Source organism: Telmatherina bonti, assembly GCF_933228915.1.
Source record: "Telmatherina bonti genome assembly, chromosome: 14".
NCBI classification, from domain to species: domain Eukaryota; kingdom Metazoa; phylum Chordata; class Actinopteri; order Atheriniformes; family Telmatherinidae; genus Telmatherina; species Telmatherina bonti.
In genome coordinates, this window is record NC_136612.1 from 35,720,244 (window position 1) to 35,738,787 (window position 18,544).

At 41.9% G+C, this 18,544-nt stretch overlaps 1 protein-coding gene across 1 annotated transcript in view; it reads right to left on the reverse strand.

Annotated features, from left to right (window-relative positions):
* The window catches only part of LOC306765683 (NACHT, LRR and PYD domains-containing protein 3-like), a gene marked incomplete at both ends in the record, with an annotated part of 40,739 nt that overhangs the window by 15,250 nt on the left and 6,945 nt on the right, over positions 1 to 18,544 (reverse strand). Inside the window, 4 exons of the mRNA XM_079253167.1 lie at positions 10,119 to 10,280; positions 12,076 to 12,249; positions 13,975 to 14,145; positions 15,910 to 16,080. Of these exons, the coding sequence (XP_079109293.1) occupies positions 10,119 to 10,280; positions 12,076 to 12,249; positions 13,975 to 14,145; positions 15,910 to 16,080 (678 nt within the window). The remainder of the gene's footprint in view (positions 1 to 10,118; positions 10,281 to 12,075; positions 12,250 to 13,974; positions 14,146 to 15,909; positions 16,081 to 18,544) is intronic.

Genomic DNA, 18,544 nt, shown 5'->3' on the forward strand with positions numbered 1-18,544 from the left:
TATATGCATTGATTTGCTGTGATCCTGCTGTGTTTTGTGTCTATGCACAAAGCTTTCTTTAAGTTATATGATCCTTGTCTGGAATGTGCAGACAAAGTCTGAGACAGGAAGAGTTTCCTGCAGCGCATCTGTTTTTGTCAACTGCTTGGTTGACCAGTTGTCTAAAGGTTAAAGGTAATAAAGTAATATAGTGAGTGATTGATGCTTAGTGAGCTCAGTTTAGCTTCAGAGGAGAGAATGATTGTTTCATATGGTCTGCCCAGCAACTAGGAGGAGTTAAGCATGGTTTATAATTGGGTGTTACTTCAGCATCTGCAGAGAGAGCGTTCTCTCTCCAAGCTCCAGCGTGTGCTTGTATTAGTTTATAATAAAATGTTCATTGTAAGAAGACAGTTGACTCTTAGATGTATTACAACTTCTCAAGACCAGAGTATTTTCCACCACAGTTTTTGGGGGCTCGTCCGGGATCCTGCGTCAGTCCGCCCAGGTTGGGGATAGACGGGTTGGCCACCTGAATCCACAGATTCATCCTAAGAACCTCAATTAGAGAATTTCAGAGGACAGGACGTCTTTCTCCCACCCGTGGTCGACTACGCCAGGACTCCTTCTGAACCAGTGTGAAAAGGCAATGGTGAGAAGTGTTATTCTAAATTTACATTAATTTTCAGACTCAAACTGGAGTCAAACATTACTAGAAATTTATCACAAATTAATAATCAATATTTTAATTAATAATCACAATATTTTTCTGTTTTGTGGTCAATTGTCTTCATTATTCTCATTGTGACAGGGATTCTCCTCCTCACCTCCTCATCGAAAGAATAACTCAAGGGATAAGAGAATAACTTAAGACGAGATCAGGTTGACGTCATAAATAAAATCCTGTGAGTTTAAGTTAAGTTTAGGTTAAAGTTTAAGTTAAAAATCGTGAGTAACAAGACCAAGTCGTAAGTGCTGTGAGCTAGACGTAGCAAGACCAGACCAGTAAATCTTGTGAGTTACAAGACCGAGACCAGTAAATTAGTCAGTAAGTCCTGTGAGCTCGAGAAGCAAGACCAGGCCAACCTTGAGTTAGAAAATTGAGAGGAAAGCCATCTTGAGTGAGGAGGAACAGAGAAGAAACTGTGTGGGCTGGTTTCTGGAGACATTGAGAATTTTGCCTGATAATTCTACAAAGGTGTGGGATTGACCCTCTGTGTACATCCGCTGCAAACAGAACTAGTTCCTTTGCAGTAGGAGGTTGATGTACAGCACCATTAAAGAGTTGAAATCTCTGTCTTCATGTGAGGGGAAACTGGGGTGGTTGTGTAAAATTTCCTGTGTTAAACTTGATTGGACTGATTGTGTGGAGAATTAAAACCACGTCTTGTGAAGCCACACCGGACTCTCGCAGGAGAGCCTAGAAGCTTGTGTGGGGGTAGACAAACGTGGGGGCACGACCCATTCACATGCATTCATCCAACTGTTGAAGTGAATTGTTTGTGTAAAATCTAATTTACTGCAGTAAGAAAAAAAAACAAACAACAAAAAATGTATGAGAGAGGGAAGTGAGGAAAAGAGTGTGTTCATTAAAGGCCTTCTGCTCACTGAAGGGGATGATGTCATAGCATGTTAGGCAGAAACAAACATATAAATCCTGTGTAAAATAGCTGCTTGTGCTTTTCTTCCTAAAGCTTTTATAAGAGCATAAAAGCCACTCCCTGTATGAATGTGGAACCTTTTCCTAAAGGAAAAGCAATTCTTTATTATCACCTGAGAACATTTTAAAGAGCAACAACATATTAAGAATGAAAAATCTGAAATGTGAGAGATGTGATTTATAGTACTAGGAACTTACTATGTTAAATTACTGTACATTGTGTAGGCAATAAGCTTAGGTTTTTGTCTGTTCCCTTTCAGACATTCATAAGGTGATTTTTATTCCTTTACTACTGCTATTATAAATTTACACCTAGCATGTCTAAATAAATTTAGATAGACTGGAAATAAATAATGCAGCTGAAGGATGCTGAAACTAAGCATAATGTTAGGAAAAAAAGAAAATTCTTGACCTTAAAACAGGAATGGTGAACCAACGTAACTTTGCTAGAGTAAATTTCCCTTGCAATAAATTCACTTTAACTAAATGTGAGCTAACGGCGAGAAGAGAAGTTCTCAGAACAAGTGTATCTTCTTAGCAAGATCATGTTCAGCTTTCCCAGGAGAGAACTGAGTTATGAATCCACTGACAATATAGTCTCACACACACAATTACAATGTAATATTCAAGTTACATGATGTTCACAGCACAGAACATGGTCCACATAATATGTTTGCCACAGGATTCAGAAGAAAACTATTATAATTATGAGGCTATGATCTTTATTTTCCCCGTACTGGAGAAGAAAATACACCACATGACCAAATGGTTCAGTCTCAAAAGCTCGTCTGCTGTATGGTGTTGGACACATTGCAGCGTTCCCTTCTAAACCCTTGTCAGCATGCAGCTTGGTCCACAGGGTCCTAAAATTGTCTATCCTGCCTGAGGGGATTCAGAGGAGGGGCTGGGGGAGAGTGAGTTCTTGATCCGGGTCACCGCAGAGTTCTGGGTGTCACGCGTGGTCAGTCAGGAAACTGGAGCAGAAACGGTCCCTACAACCTACAGCATCATTCCACCTCCCTCCTGTGTCAGCTCTGAGTCCTGGAGCAGAACCTGATATGCAGATGTGGCTGCATGGACCTGGCCGCTGCTGATGGGGCCCGGAGATCCCAGAACCAGAGGGTCTGGCAGAGCCCTGTTGGTTGTGACTGTGAACAGTGTGGATATGGCTCCTATGGTGGACATTTGAGCTGGATTTTCACCTTTGACCTCTGGAGGTGATGGATCCTCCTTGTCCTCAGACTATGTTTCAGTTGTGGAATTTTCTGGAAGTAAAAGACTAACGAATGTGGCCGGCAGGCAGCACAAGTCCCACCCCGACTACAGAGTCAGATGATGTTTTCTGGAATAAGCTGCACCCTGATTCTGTCAGAAAGACTGTTGTGTTCACTCAGTTCTCTGTGGAAAACCTGGATCTGCTTCCTGGAACTTTTGCCCACTCTCTGATCCTTTACATGTTACTCTTAATTAATTACACATATGAATCTGATTTATCTACCAGGAAGCTTTGATGAACATGTGTCGGGCACTTCCTGGCATGAATTTCTGATTGTATGCTGATTGGAGGAGAGCATGGTGGCTGTGGCACGTCTGACTCCTGAGCAGATCGAGTGATACGAGCTGAATGATTATCCACAAGACCAGGCCAAGAAATGAGGCCCTACAACCAAACATTTACTCACTGTTTCTGCTTAGCTTTATACCACATTTATGAGCATGCATAAAATTTTGCACTCCTGCAGACTTCTGCAACTGAACAATGTCACAGACATCTCTGCTCTGCTGCAGGGAAGCTGAACAGTTCATACAGACAAGTCAACTTCTGGCACGCTATGCTTTATAGGAAAATAAATAGATTAAAAAAAAAAGTGATGAATACTAAGTTTTTAATGTTTGAGACAGAATAGATGTCAAAAGAGAAAAAATAAGCCGCTATATGACATTACATAAGAAGGTAGCTTTGTAATTTCCCGACTTCAGTGAATGCAACACAGGTACAACAATCTCCGTGTTTTATTTGCTGACAGCTGGTGTTTCATCCCTAATCTGAATTCATTATTTTGAATTAAAGCAGACATGCTCAGCGGTTAAAATACACATCAGATGACTTTTGTTTAAAGAGTAGAACCAACTCTTGCGATGGCTGCCAGTAAACAGACCAGTCTCTTAGTTAACACGCTTAATAAGTAAACAAACAAGTCATTTAAGCCCTGTATGTCCTCAAAATAACATGAATATGAGGCAGATTATTTGTAACAGTATTGATACTTCCAAAGTTAAGCTAACTATGCTAAACCGTTAGTCTTGGCCTTTTCTGTTACACACGTTTGCATTAAAATCATTAAGGAAGAAGTGCTGCTGTGAGTGTGTGCATGTACATGTGTGCGTCGTGTTGTTGTAGATGAAAACAGTTTTACCATCAGTATTAGAAGTTTGTTTCTAAATGCTGCTTTAGTTCAAATAGATAGAAAACAAACAGCTTTATTATGACCTGAAGGTCTCTGGCTGTTCAGTACCTGAAGTCCAGCTGTTAAAGATGGGTTTACATCTTGTTGCTTTATGCTTATGTTTACAATATATTTGGAATAGAAAGCCAGTCTTATCATGATCTCAGTTTTGTGTGTGTTGCTCCTGAATGGGTCTGTTGGAGTCTGAGAGAGACAAACCAGAGTAAACCATGAGACTAAACTAGACTACATTACTGATTAAATCAACAGTTCTGAATGAGCTTTATTTAATATATGCAGAGATTCTTCAGTTTGGTTCTGCTTCTGTCATTTAGCAGACATGACATAAACAACACGAGCAGTAAATCAGAAAGGAAATTCCAGCATGGATAAGTGTTGGTCAGACTGCTGGGAGTCCAGTTTGACACATGTCCTGCTATGCAGTACTAGAGGATTTTTCTGGTTGTTGGTTAAGATGAGACTACCTGATAGGAACTTTGCAATAAGTAATTAAATGAATTTGGTTACTTTGAATGCTTACATACCAGATAACTGAGTGGCCCTAACTGTTGCTTTGTATTGTTCATGATTTACTCTTTGACTGTTTAGCTGAAACTGACTATCCTCTGCACCCCCCAGGCCTGGCCCCTGACCGACCTCTAGTTGACCCTGACTTGATTTTCCTTTTGATGCTGTTTGCTCTGACTGTAACACGGTGGAGGCTGCAGCTCTCCCGTCTCAGTTCTCATTACTTGAGCTTACTCTTTAGCTGAAAACAAGTCCATGTTTTGGCGCTCTCTTATGAATGACTTTCTGGATGCCATTTTCCTGAATGTTTTCCTCCCACAGGTTGCAGACGGGGAAATTTCCTTCTGGCTCTCTTTTCAGATCTTCCTTGGACCAAAAGTACTTTTTCTGGTTCTGATGCGCATGCGTAACATGGAAACATGGGCCTTTTTGAGATTCTTTTTGCAGGACCCTCACCCAAGCGGGCATGGTTCCTTCCAAGACTGCCTGTTCAGACACAGCTCTGTGTGAAAGTAATGTTTTAACATACTGTCCTAACCTCATAAGAACCCTTTTCAGGCATTTGCACACAGGTGAAAGCTAGCCTTCATGAATCAGCATCTACGCAGCTCTATTCACTTCAGCCTGGAGATTTTGTCCTGATGAGAAGCTTTAAACATCAGCGCTGGAACCAACCATCGATGGTTTAGGCCATTTCAGGTTTTCCTGACGACCCAGACAGCGGTAAAGGTTGCAGAGTGAGCTGCTTGGCACTACAGATTGCTTGAACCTCCTGAAGCGCTTCAGTCTGAAATTACAGAAGAATAACGCACCACCCAACAAAGGGCAGAATAATCCCTGTGGTTGCATGGGTAAGTGAGATAGTCTACTCTCACACCTGAAGACCAGCCTTCGCTCTCAAGCAAGATCAGTGAGAGGTGAGAAAAAAGCGCTCCACTGCCACTGTGACATGCCAAGTCCCACCAGAACGCCGACAGTGTCTTCACTACACCTCTGTCACCCCCGAAGAGGAATGATTTGTTTCCACTTTTCTTACATTTATTGTTAGACTCAGATTTTGAAGCTGAAGCAAATGGCTCCTCACTATTGTAATTTCTGAAAGATTCTTTTAAAACCTTATAGGCATGAGGCTCCTGATGTTTTGAGAATGTTGTCTTCTGTATGTATTTTTGCGTTCTGATAATTTCTCTTCTTATTGTTGGTCCTGTAGGACCAAGAGGAGGGAGAGTGTTGGGGAAAATTGTTATGAGTTTGGTTTGAATTAAGTATTAGACATATATGCATTGATTTGCTGTGATCCTGCTGTGTTTTGTGTCTATGCACAAAGCTTTCTTTAAGTTATATGATCCTTGTCTGGAATGTGCAGACAAAGTCTGAGACAGGAAGAGTTTCCTGCAGCGCATCTGTTTTTGTCAACTGCTTGGTTGACCAGTTGTCTAAAGGTTAAAGGTAATAAAGTAATATAGTGAGTGACTGATGCTTAGTGAGCTCAGTTTAGCTTCAGAGGAGAGAATGATTGTTTCATATGGTCTGCCCAGCAACTAGGAGGAGTTAAGCATGGTTTATAATTGGGTGTTACTTCAGCATCTGCAGAGAGAGCGTTCTCTCTCCAAGCTCCAGCGTGTGCTTGTATTAGTTTATAATAAAATGTTCATTGTAAGAAGACAGTTGACTCTTAGATGTATTACAACTTCTCAAGACCAGAGTATTTTCCACTACAGAACTGATCAAGCTTTGAGGGATCTTTCTGTCGGTGAGAAGCAGGAGCTTGTCATGCAGATAAAGCTTTTCATTCTATAGATTTTATAAAAAAGAAAAGAAAAAGTCACGTTCAGAAGTTCATTTTTCTGACGGCCTCATTCACTGACAGTTTTTTTTTTTAACTTGTCCAGCATGAAAGCAGCAGAATGATGGTCTGGCTGCTGTGTTCTGCTGAGCAAAGAGGAGCTTCATAGATATAAAGATCCCCTTCATCATTTAAGTTTTTATTTTATTAGTTTATGTAGAATAAATGTTGGTTTTACTGAGTTTCCATGGTACAGCTGGACCTGAGCGGAGAAGAAGACAGAACAAGGATAGAAAGAGAACAGAAAGGAAAGTAAACAGAAGACAAAGAGGAGACAGAAATACACCAGGAAGGAAACACTGCAATCCAATCACAGCTTCTAGACCATCTGCTGCACCTGTACAGAGACATAAAGGGCATCTCATGGCCCCCCCAGGAAGACAAAGTCAGCAACTGAAGGAGCACCAGAGATGAACAAAGTGGAAAAATGGATTTCAACTAAAAGCAGAAACACACACAGAAGTAAATGAAGGGAAAATGTGTGTTAGTGAGTAAACCTGCAGGACGACTCAGTGACTGTGTCACATGCAGAACACACGGAGTGAAACGTGTTCGCACAAGAGTCATCATGCCAATGTGACCCCGCCTGCACAAAGGTCAGAGGCAGGCCAGGAGGACCCTGAGACCCAACGGTAGCCACCCCGACCACAGACCCCAGCCCCCCACCCTGAAGTCAGCCCGGCGCCCGGCCACGAGGGGTCAGAGGGAGGCCCCGGCCAGAGCCCCCCCACAGTCAGTGGGCACAAGCCCCAGGGGGCCAAGACCGGCAGATGCAGACCCTGCCGGGTACCAGGCACCCAGGGTGGACAGGACACAAGCCCCTAAACCTCCCTACCCCACAGGTAGGGGGCCCACACAGCGCCCACAGAGGACTGGGACCCACAGCTGACCACCCAGCGGGGGCCAGTCCACACCCCGGTGCACCAGTAGACTGGTCAGTGACACAGTTTTAACGTCTCTCTTCACATCTACATGCGTTGCCAACTTTCAGAAGTGGACATAAGGGACGGCCACCACAGCTCCTCGGGGCCATGACCACCACGGCCCCCCCTCCCACAGCAGTGCTGGCTTTTATGTTGTGTCTATAAAGTGCTGTTAATTAGGCTCCATAAAGCCGTAATAACATGCTTCTATATTTAATATATAACAGGGAAATATAGAAGAAAAAACTGCAGAATCAGTGAAGCTGGTTACTGAGAAGCTGCATGATGGAGCATTTGGCAGCAGCTAGGGATGCACTGATCCACTTTTTGGGAGTTCCGATCTGATACTGATATCTGAACTTTGAATATTTACCGATACCAGATGTGTTTATGTGAACATTATTGTGACTATGGTTATTACTGCTGTTATAACTGTGTAAGATTTCATGAGGTTGTAATAAATGACCCATCCTTTCTGAAGTTACCTCACCAATACAAATATAATAACATTACAGATCTAACAATTTCAACAAGTTTTATTCTTATTTGGCACATTTTACCTAAATACAACTATAAATGTGTGGTTTTGAAACAAAGATCCAGCTTTTAGTGCCATGTTCCTCATCGCATGCGGCTCACTGACTCTTGACTTGCGGCTCGTGAAGCAGCCTCTGGCTGTCTGAAAATGCATCTAAACAAGTCATAATGATCCTCAACGCTGCAGTTCTCTCCACAAACAAGAGCTGCAGGCTGCTTGTAGAAACTTTGCTGTCTTAACGGCCCTAACTGACCCTGTCAGAGTTGCCAGTTCTGGCTGATTTCAGCTGCAGCGAACTCCACCAAAGAGCTGCTCCGTCGGTAGCTCCGTATATATAATGAAAAAGAAATGCCCACATTCTGGAGGCATTATTGTATTTTCACCACATACTGTTGCATAAGAATGCCATTACTCCGTGCAACATTTAGGATAACCATTCCTTGCTAAAAAGCTGAATGTTACTGATTTGGCAACGTAGTAGGATACGTAGCGTGGGAACGCTGTTTTTCTGGGGGGTCTGGCGATTCTCCTCTTGTCTTAGTTTATTGAGTTTATTGTTGAATTAATAGTGAGGATCACTGTTTCAGTGGAACAAAAAATGTCACATTTTAACATTGAAGGCATTTATTTCTTTTAAAACACGTCTGGAACATGTCATCAAACACATCTGCACTAGCTTGATACTGGTATCGATACAGATACCAGTATCGGTTGTGGTATCGGTACACTTTTATTAACACCAGGTATGAGTACACACGTTTGGAATTGAGGGATGCACCAATACCAATACTGGTATCAGTGCATCCCTAGCAGCCGAAGCAACTAGAGCAGGTCTGCTTGTGTGGAGGGAGCAACAATGAACGTTTAAACTAGAAACCAAACAAACTGAGAACTTAAAACTACTAAAATAAAAATTCTTTTAAAAATAGAAAAGTTTTCTCTGAACAGCATTTATTTATTAACTGTTAATCCATGAGTCTGACTTATTGTTAAAATGGACATATATAATATTTAGATGGGTGAAAACTACTGTATATTAAATAAATGATCATTTAATCAACTGTAAAAACTCAACATGGTAAACAATCAAAGCACAACAGTCTCCTGCAGCAGCTCCACCATGTTCTGACATCTTCTGCTAAAAGGACGTCATGTCCCACACTGGATCAGTCAGAACCGGGTCACTTCTGTGTTCTTACGTGTCTGCAGCATTGCCTTCCTGATGCATGATGTGTGACGTCAGACAGCCCACCATGCGCCATGCAAACACTCGCTGACACATTTTACACTTTGTCCTGTAACCGTCTCCACTGATGCTGTCCAGCTAATGAAAGCGTCTTGGCTTTGGAGGACGTGGTGGTGTATTGGTGCAGAGGACATCTTTAAAAGGCGTCAGTGTTGTGAGCAGCATAGACATAATATATTGTAGACGCTGTATTAGCTATTGGAGAGGGAGAAATGCAGCCACCATATTGGACCGGGATCTAATCTGATAGCATTCCTAGCTAGCAGCCAAACAAGAAGATGTGTATTCCAGTCTGCAGACTGGTGGAAACAGGGCAGGTGGGATTACTTTGAAGTAAGTTTTCTGACAAAGTAAGATTTTGTATTATACATTAGTGTGTGACTGATAGCCATCACATGTAATGTAATAAACACATGCAGGTGGAACCTCAGTCCTTCCAGGAAACACTGATGCAGTAAGAGCAGCCGGGACTCTGCTCACAACATCTATTAACTGGATGGAACTAAGAGTTAAGGTGGAGCGCTGCTACACCTGAGCAAAAGTTTTCCATCGGAGACTCAGCTTCATGTTTGCAAGGTTGTTGTTCAAACATTAAAACCTGCTTGCAGACTAAATGATGGAATGTTGCCCCCAACCCAGAAATATTTCACACTGCAAGGACCATTCTGAGTAATGTCTTGTCCCTACAAGGTCCTGAGCCCCATGTTTGACCCACAATAGACCCTTTTCATCATTTGTCAAATGTCTCTAACAGTTTATCTGCATTGTATTTTTATGTGTTATTGTTGAATTTTTTCTAAATTGCAGTTAAATGGCTCCCATAAAAACGGACATCATCTGACACTCATGTCCATCATGAAGTCGACAGACAGACTGAGTGAAGGACAGAGAAACATGTACAGATCTTCCTCCTCTATCAGACATGATGTGGCTGTAGCAGCCTCTCCATACCTGAGTCTGGGTGGATCCTTCAGTGCAGCCATCAGCAGCTTCACTCCTGACTCTCCTGGATGGTTGTAGCTCAGGTCCAGATGTTTCAAATGGGATGGGTTAGAGGTCAGAGCCGAGGCCAGAGAAGCACAGCCTTCCTCTGTGATCAGACATCCTGACAGGCTGCAGAAAACATGAACTAAAATAATAGCTTCATCTAAACCATCCACCTGTATCTTAGACCCTCTCCCAACGAGCCTCTTTAAGGACATTTTCCCTTTAGTTGATACCATCCATCCATCCATCCATCCATCCATCCATTTTCTAAACCGCTTAATTCAATTCAGGGTCGCGGGGAAGCTGGAGCCTATCCCAGCTGGCATTCGGCGACAGGCAGGGTACACCCTGGACAGCTCGCCAGTCCATCGCAGGGCTTTAGTTGATACAACTCCATTAAATCTTATCAATATGTCTTTAGTGACAGGATATGTACCACAATCATTTAAAACTGCTGCAATCAAGTCTTTACTTAAGAAGCAATCTCTGGATCCAGAGGTGATAGCAAATTATAGACCTATATCTAATCTCCCATTTATGTCCAAAATTCTGGAGAAAATAGTTTCAGCTCAGCTACATGCCCACCTAAGCAGAAATAATTTATTGGAAGAGTTCCAGTCAGGATTTAGAGCTCATCATAGCACTGAGACGGCATTGGTGAAAGTTACTAATGACCTTCTTATGGCCTCAGACAAAGGACTTGTGTCCGTACTTATCTTGCTTGATCTTAGTGCTGCATTTGATACAGTCGATCATAACATTCTGTTAGAGAGACTAGAACAGGTGGTTGGAATTACAGGTACAGCGTTAATCTGGTTCAAATCATATTTATCTGATAGACTTCAGTTTGTTCATGGAAATGACAAGTCCTCCTCCCAAACTACAGTAAGTCATGGAGTTCCTCAAGGTTCTGTACTTGGACCAGTGCTCTTCACGCTATATATGCTCCCTTTAGGCAAAATTATGAGGCAACATGGAATAAACTTTCATTGTTATGCAGATGATACTCAGATATACTTATCCTATACCAAGCGGAGTACTTCATTCGCAGACTGCAGCCTTACTTGTGGTTCTTAGAGTCTCAAAGAACCGAGCAGGAGGCAGAGCCTTTGGTTATCAGGCCCCTCTCTTATGGAATAAGCTCCCAGTTAGTGTTAGGGAAGCAGACACCCTCCCCACCTTTAAGACTAGACTGAAGACTTATCTTTTTGATAAGTCCTATAACTAGGGATGGTTAGCATCCCTTCGTTATGCTGCTATAGGTTTAGACTGCTGAGTGACATTTCCCGATACACTGAGCTTCTTTCTCTTTATCTCTCTCGATCTATCGCCCCCAATAACAGTGTTGCATCATTAACATGTATGTCTCCTGTCTCAGCAGGTGTCCCTGGCCGGGAGTAGCAGTTCCTGTTGTCTGTTGTCTTTCTGTCCTCTTCCCCCCACACAGCAGAGGCAGATGGCTGCCTGTCCTTGCGCCAGGTTCTGCTGGAGGTTTCCTTCCTGTCAAAAGAGAGTTTTTTCCTTCCCACTGTCGCCAGTGTGCTTGCTCAGGATGGGAGATTGAGGTGGACCTCCAACTCAATCTGTTGGTTTCCTTATATAGGCTTTTATGAATTGGCTTTCATTAGGTTTTTTTTTATTTTTTTTTTACGCTATATAAATAAAGTTTAATTGAATTGAATTGAATTGAACAGAAAACACAAAAACTTAGAGAGACTTGCAGTGAAAGTAAAGCTGAATGAAGAACTGGACCCGTCTCACATTGTTCCCTTTGTGTTGCTGCTAATTGTGGAGTGTTGTGTTTTTTGTACTGCAATGACACTTCAGGGCCACTGTAGATATTCATCCAAACAGCTTCTGCAGGTATCATGTAAGTCATGAATAAAAACTCCTGTAAACACCCAGTGTGATGAATCCTGACCTGAGAGTTTCCAGTTTGCAGTTTGGACTCTTCAGTCCACCAGACAACTTCTTCACTCCTGAATCCTGCAGGTTGTTGTTACTCAGGTCCAGTTCTGTCAGACTGGAGGACTGGGAGCTGAGAAGTGAGGACAGATCTTCACAGCTTCTCTCTGAGAGACCACACACACTCAGCCTGGCGAGAAAGTTCCAGAGGAAAATGACACATGTGAGAAGATTGAATGAGAACTAACGTTGAACGTCGACTCAAAGACTTCCTGGTTCAACCAGCAGGTTTAACTGCAGACTGCTTTACCTGCTTTATAGAGATATTCATGTTTGACTGTTTTTTAAATGTGTTAAACTGGTCCATAAATTCATTTTAATCAAAACTAATAAAACAGAAATACAGAAACAATACGGTGGCCAGGAACTGCAAAACAATGTTCCATCCAGACACAGAACTGACAATACATGTCTGCTGGATTCCTGCTGCTTACTGCCGGTTGGAGCATGTTTAGGAGCCGTGACCAGGTAAATCTGTTTCTGGTCACATCATTTCATAGACGTAAAGACAGGAGAAACTCCAGACAATACGACTACGTGACACGCCCCTCTCCTGGTAAGTAGGCTATGGATGTAGTCTTGGATAGTTGGAACATCATTATTATTATTTTTATTATAAACCAAGTATTTACCCAGGTTTGGTTCCTCTCTGACTTACTCCCTTACAAACAAGGCAAAGCTCACCAGCCTACACGTCTGAACGATGGATGATGTTGACATTATGAGTGTTTTATTATGTGCAGGTTGTCATGTTTGGTGAGCTTGACTGACTGGTGAAAGCTTTAAAAACAGTCTGACCAGGAAAGTCCAGCCGTTTATTTGTAAGTAAATAGTAGATATTTACTTTCATTTTGTTTCCCTCCATTATTCATCTCCAGTAAACTGGATTACTGGAATGGTCTTTTCACAGGACTTGCCAGTAAATCCAGTAAACTGGTTTACTGGAACGGTCTTTTCACAGGACTTCCCAGTAAATCCAGTGGACTGGATAAACGAAATGGAATAAAAATGAAAAGACTGGAGGAGAGGAGCAAGAAAAGAGGAAGAGGAGGAAAAGCAATAACCAAAAATAGTTCAAGTTACAAGGTGTTAGGGTCGTGAAGATGAAGAGGAGGAGAGGAGCAGAAGAAGAAAAGAAAGAAAACAGGAGGAGAGGAAAGCTGTGAAGGAGCAGGATATATAGATATATATATATATATATATATATATATATATATATATATATATATATATATATATATATATATATATGAAAGAGATTTTTGCTACTGGCTTTTTTACATCTTATATCCGGATTTTGAAGCAGTATTCACCAAGCGTTGGATTGTTTACCCACTAATAGTGAACGTGAGCTGGTTCCAGACCATGGTGAGACAGGTTAGTTTTATCCGACTGATGATGCTGAAATAGATTTCTGCCGTTTCAACTCTTACAGGGGACATTGAATGCACTTTATACCCAGTCTGAATCAGTTCTCTGATACATCAATAAAACTTTGGAGTCCTGCTTTGGTAAACACGGTTCATAGTTTGAGTGCAGCTGCTCCCCAACCCCCCCCCACCCCCCACCCGACCTGACGGCACCGTTGGGGTGATGCTTCGCCTACAAGGGGGAGAGACGGAGAGAGTCAAGCAGATGATGGCGCCGCCCATCACACCACTCCGCTGACAACAGCGAATTGCGTTTCCATGGTAACAGCACAAAGAGCATTGCGACATTATTCCTAAGCTGTGGTCATTACAGGTGTAACAGAAGCACACAGAAAGCTTCACATAATAACAATAACAGCTTCTGCAGGTATCATGTTAGTCATGAATAAAAACTCCTGTAAACACTCAGTGTGATGAATCCTGACCTGAGAGTTTCCAGTTTGCAGTTTGGACTCTTCAGTCCACCAGACAACTTCACTCCTGAATCCTGCAGGTTGTTGTTACTCAGGTCCAGTTCTGTCAGACTGGAGGACTGGGAGCTGAGAACTGAGGACAGATCTTCACAGCTTCTCTCTGAGAGACCACACACACTCAGCCTGGAGAGAAAGAGGAAAACCATGGAGAAAGTTTTCCACACAGTAAATGTACATGGACCAACCTGTGTGCATCCTGCTGCTGTCGCTTCCTGTACCTTTAACTTTTATCTGGCTTCTTTTAACTGTTAGTTTCTTTATTTCACTCTGCATTGAAGCTGAACACTGAAACTGGTTAGTTGAGAGATGTTTTGATGTTTATTTAGCATCTCTACAGAGGCTGTAGAGCTGGAATGATGAAGAGGGAAAAGAGAGCTGGTTGGCTGTCATGGCCGTGTAGATACCACTGAGGACAGCGAGGTCTGGACCTCAGGTACTGTCTATGTACTACCAAGGTACTATGCACGTACTATCAGGTACCTCCAGGTACTTTCAGGTATTATTAGGTACTGTCAGGTACTATGCATGTACTGTCTTTGTATGGCCAGGTACTATCCATGTACTATCAGGAACTATCTTTGTGCTATCAGGTACTGTCAGGTACTATGCATGTAATGTCAGGTACTATGAGGTACTATCCAGGTACAGAGGGAGACAAGGAGGAGTGTTGGGTGATGTCTCACACTGTAGCTAATAAATATGGTTATGATACACAGTAAGTATTGAATTACAGACATGAACAACATTATTGGTTCCCTTCAGTCAACAACAGAAAAACTCACCATGGTCACAGAAAAAATGTGAATCTGACAAAAGTAATAATAAAAAATCTATAAAATGAATCCAATGAAAGTCAGACATTGCTTTTCAACCAGGCTTCAACAGATTTGTATGAAAAATAAACTCATGGGGATAAAATGATGGTACCCTTAGAAAAGACTGAAAATAATGTCACCAAAGGGACATGTTAATCCAAGGTGTGTCAGGAACGGCATCACTGTACACCTCGCCTCCCTCAGACAGCAGTTCTGGAAATATTTCCCAATGACGCCCAAAGTGAACAACTTAGTTATTATTTAACTTCATTTATTAACTGTATTATGTGTTAAGTTACCCAGTAATGAATTATGGAATGAGTTATGGATAATGTGGACATTTCACCTGGTGACTGGATGCTTTGTTAGACATCTGTCATGTCTGGGGAGCGGGTCGCTGTTTTATGGAGGGATTTGGCAGACAATGTCGGGTTTCTTGTCGTTAGGAAGGTTTTGGTTTTTGACCATTTTCAATTACTTTCATTAACTTTTGTTAAATTAAATCAAACACAGAATCTGTTTGGTAACTTTTAGTTTCTATAAGTTTAGTTTCACTTTCTTTTGTTTTTGATGAATGGAAAATAAATCATTTCTATTTTAATGAAGCCTTTTGTTGGAAGTGTGCATGAAAACATGCCGTTTACACTCCCACGGCCTTTAATTAAATTAAAAAAGGCTGGTACACACACCTTGTTAGGATGAGTTTAAGTGCCTGCTATAATGCTGCCATTTTGTACTGTGTGGCTGGCAACGATTATCAATAAATAATCCTCATTTTAGGAGTAAACCTGCTTCCTTTGTGAAGTGTACATAGCTAACAGGGTAAGCCTTCAGTACTGCATGTTCAGGTTGGTCATGATGGTACTTAGAGACCTGGATATTTTCTCAGGTATTACACACTGTAAAAGGTTTGAGAAGCAACGCTGTAAGTCCTAAATAAAACAAATGTTTCTTTCATGTTGCATGATGTGTTACTCTGGACATATTTCATCACAATATTTCAAAGTAGTTTAGAAAATGTTCCAGATTGTTGCATCACAGAGAAAAACATGAGAGCAGCAGAGAAACTGACCTGAGACGTTCCAGGTTACAATGTGGACTCTGCAGACCATCACACAGCTTCTTCATTCCTGAGTCCTGGATGTTCAGGTCCAGGTCCAGTTCCTTCAGTCTGGAGGACTGGGAGCTGAGAACTGAGGACAGAGCTGAACATCCTCCATCTGAGAGGGAACATCCAGTCACTCTGAAGAGAAGGAATTGAACAAAATATTTGTGTTAAATTTCTGTCACATTTAGGACGTTTTAACACAACAGTTTCCATTCATATCAAATCAAATGTATTTATACAGCACCTTTCATACCTGGAGCAGCACAATGTGCTTTACTTCTGTTAAAACAACAAAGATTACAAATGCAGTATATGGACACACTTGACCATTTACACACACACACACACACACACACACACACACACACACACACACACACACACACACACACACACACACACACACACACACACACACACACACACACACAAACGCATGTCTGTGATGCATAACACAACTCTAGAAGAATATCTCCTGTCTCTTTCACCAACAGATAATAAATAAAGAAATAAATGAACATCTGGCTCGGCACACAGCTGGGGATCCTTTCTCTCCTGGGACCACCCACCCATGTCCACAGAGGGCGTTGCCATTGGAACAATTATGACTCGGGGTGGGCCCCCATCCACACCACTGCCAAAAGCCTGCAATGTAGTGGCCGCCCAGTCAGAAGCCGTTACCATGGCAACAACCCTGCAGACTGAGTGGGCATCGCCCCCAGTGCAGAGTCTCCCATGTGGAAACCACTGGAATTATCAAAGTTTATCAAGATCAATCAAGACTAGGACCAATGAAAAACAATTACTAAACATAAATTAATAAACTTTGGTGACTAAAACACTGAAAAAAGCTGCCCTGATTTTCTCTGGCAGTTTGTTCCACAGACGGGGAGCGTCGTGATGAAAAGAGGCCTCGCTGTAGGTTTTGGTTCTCTCTGTAGGAACCAGTAAGAGGCCGCTACCAGAGGACCTCAGGGTCCATCAGGACTCATATCTTAAAAGGAGGTCAGATAAATAAGAAGGCCCAAGACCATTAAGACATTTATAAATGACTAAATAAAAACTTAAAATCAACATTGAAACATATGGGGAGCCAATGCAGCCATTTTAAAACCAGTGTAATGTGGTCTGGCCCTCTGGTGCTCATCAGAACTCCTGCTGCTGGGTTCCTGAAAAACTCTAAACTGGAAATAGACTTTTTGGGAAGACCAGAGAGCAGGACATGACAAAAATTTAATCTAGAAATAAAAGCACATATCAGCACTAAAAAAAAAAAAAAAAAGGCTATAGGGACATTGTACAATTTTTTAATGTTTATTTTATATAGTTTCCATGACTTATTCATGTTTGTGTTCCAAACATGTTAAAGTCCTAAATGCTTAATGTAATCTTGAAGCATGTGAAGTTTTTAAGAGTTTTTATGTTGATAAAATATTGTGTTCAGACATAATGTGATACATGTTGTGGTTGTTGGAACGGCTGCGGGACGCGGTCGTAGTCGCAGCCTGGACTCTGACACCGGCGTTTGGCCAGTGGTTGATGGTAACATCCTGTCACTTTGGAAGATGAGATGAGCTCTGATGGGGAAACGTGTCATGTAGTGACTCACCATGATATTTACATTCTCACTTAAAGGCTCAATAGACTTGATGTAAATATAAACAAAGTCAGGCTGCTTAATCATTAATAAAGAAAGAATATTGGATAAATTTTAGCTGTAATAAGAGTCAGAACTTCCTGCAACAACGGTAGATCGAGCCTGTTCAGCGGTGCACGTTCCTGGGATGTGCACAAAGTCCTCAGCCTAACATCACAGCAGGATAAACTATGGCTGCTCTTCACTGGAGAGTAAATTCACTTCCATGGTAGAGGTTTATTAATATATTCTCTGATATTTGTGTCTGATTTTATGGCGGTTACTGTTTTTTCCAACGTGTATGCAGTGCTCGTGGAAGTGTATTCACCTGTGTGTACGTGCACGGATCTGTGTGTGGTCACAGCAAAGCCAAACTCAGAGGTTAACACCTCAGAGCAGCTATGATATGCAGCATGTAAACCAGATAAATAAAACCAGACTATCGTTTTAATACAATATTTCAGTATAAACTCGACCTAGCAGAAACAAGACTTTAAATGACTTCCTGCTTCTGTGTCTTGCAGACACTTGCTGTATCGCTCTCCCCTCTGCCTGCATTTTTCTGCCAATATTCTCATCAATCTCCTAAAAGAACACTAATGTACAGCAGGTCCTGGAGACTCACTGGGACTATATTTTGTGCTAGATTTGGCTGGATACTACTATATTTGAAGTCTTTTACAGTATTGTCAGGGCCACGCCATCATGGCCTACAAATAGCAGAAGCCCTATCTGCAGCTACACAGGAGGTAAGGCTAACTAAAGCTAACTAGCTACAAGATGGCTCCCGTATCTACAGATGACTATTACAAACCTCTTCAGATGATGAAACAAAGATTCAAAGGCTAGAGGTGAATGTAGGAGAGTGTATTTTGTAGAAACAACACAACTCCTCCTCTGACAAAAACCGGTGGACAAGTTCTTGCTAACATGCAGCTAATTAGCACAAACATGACTGGGAAG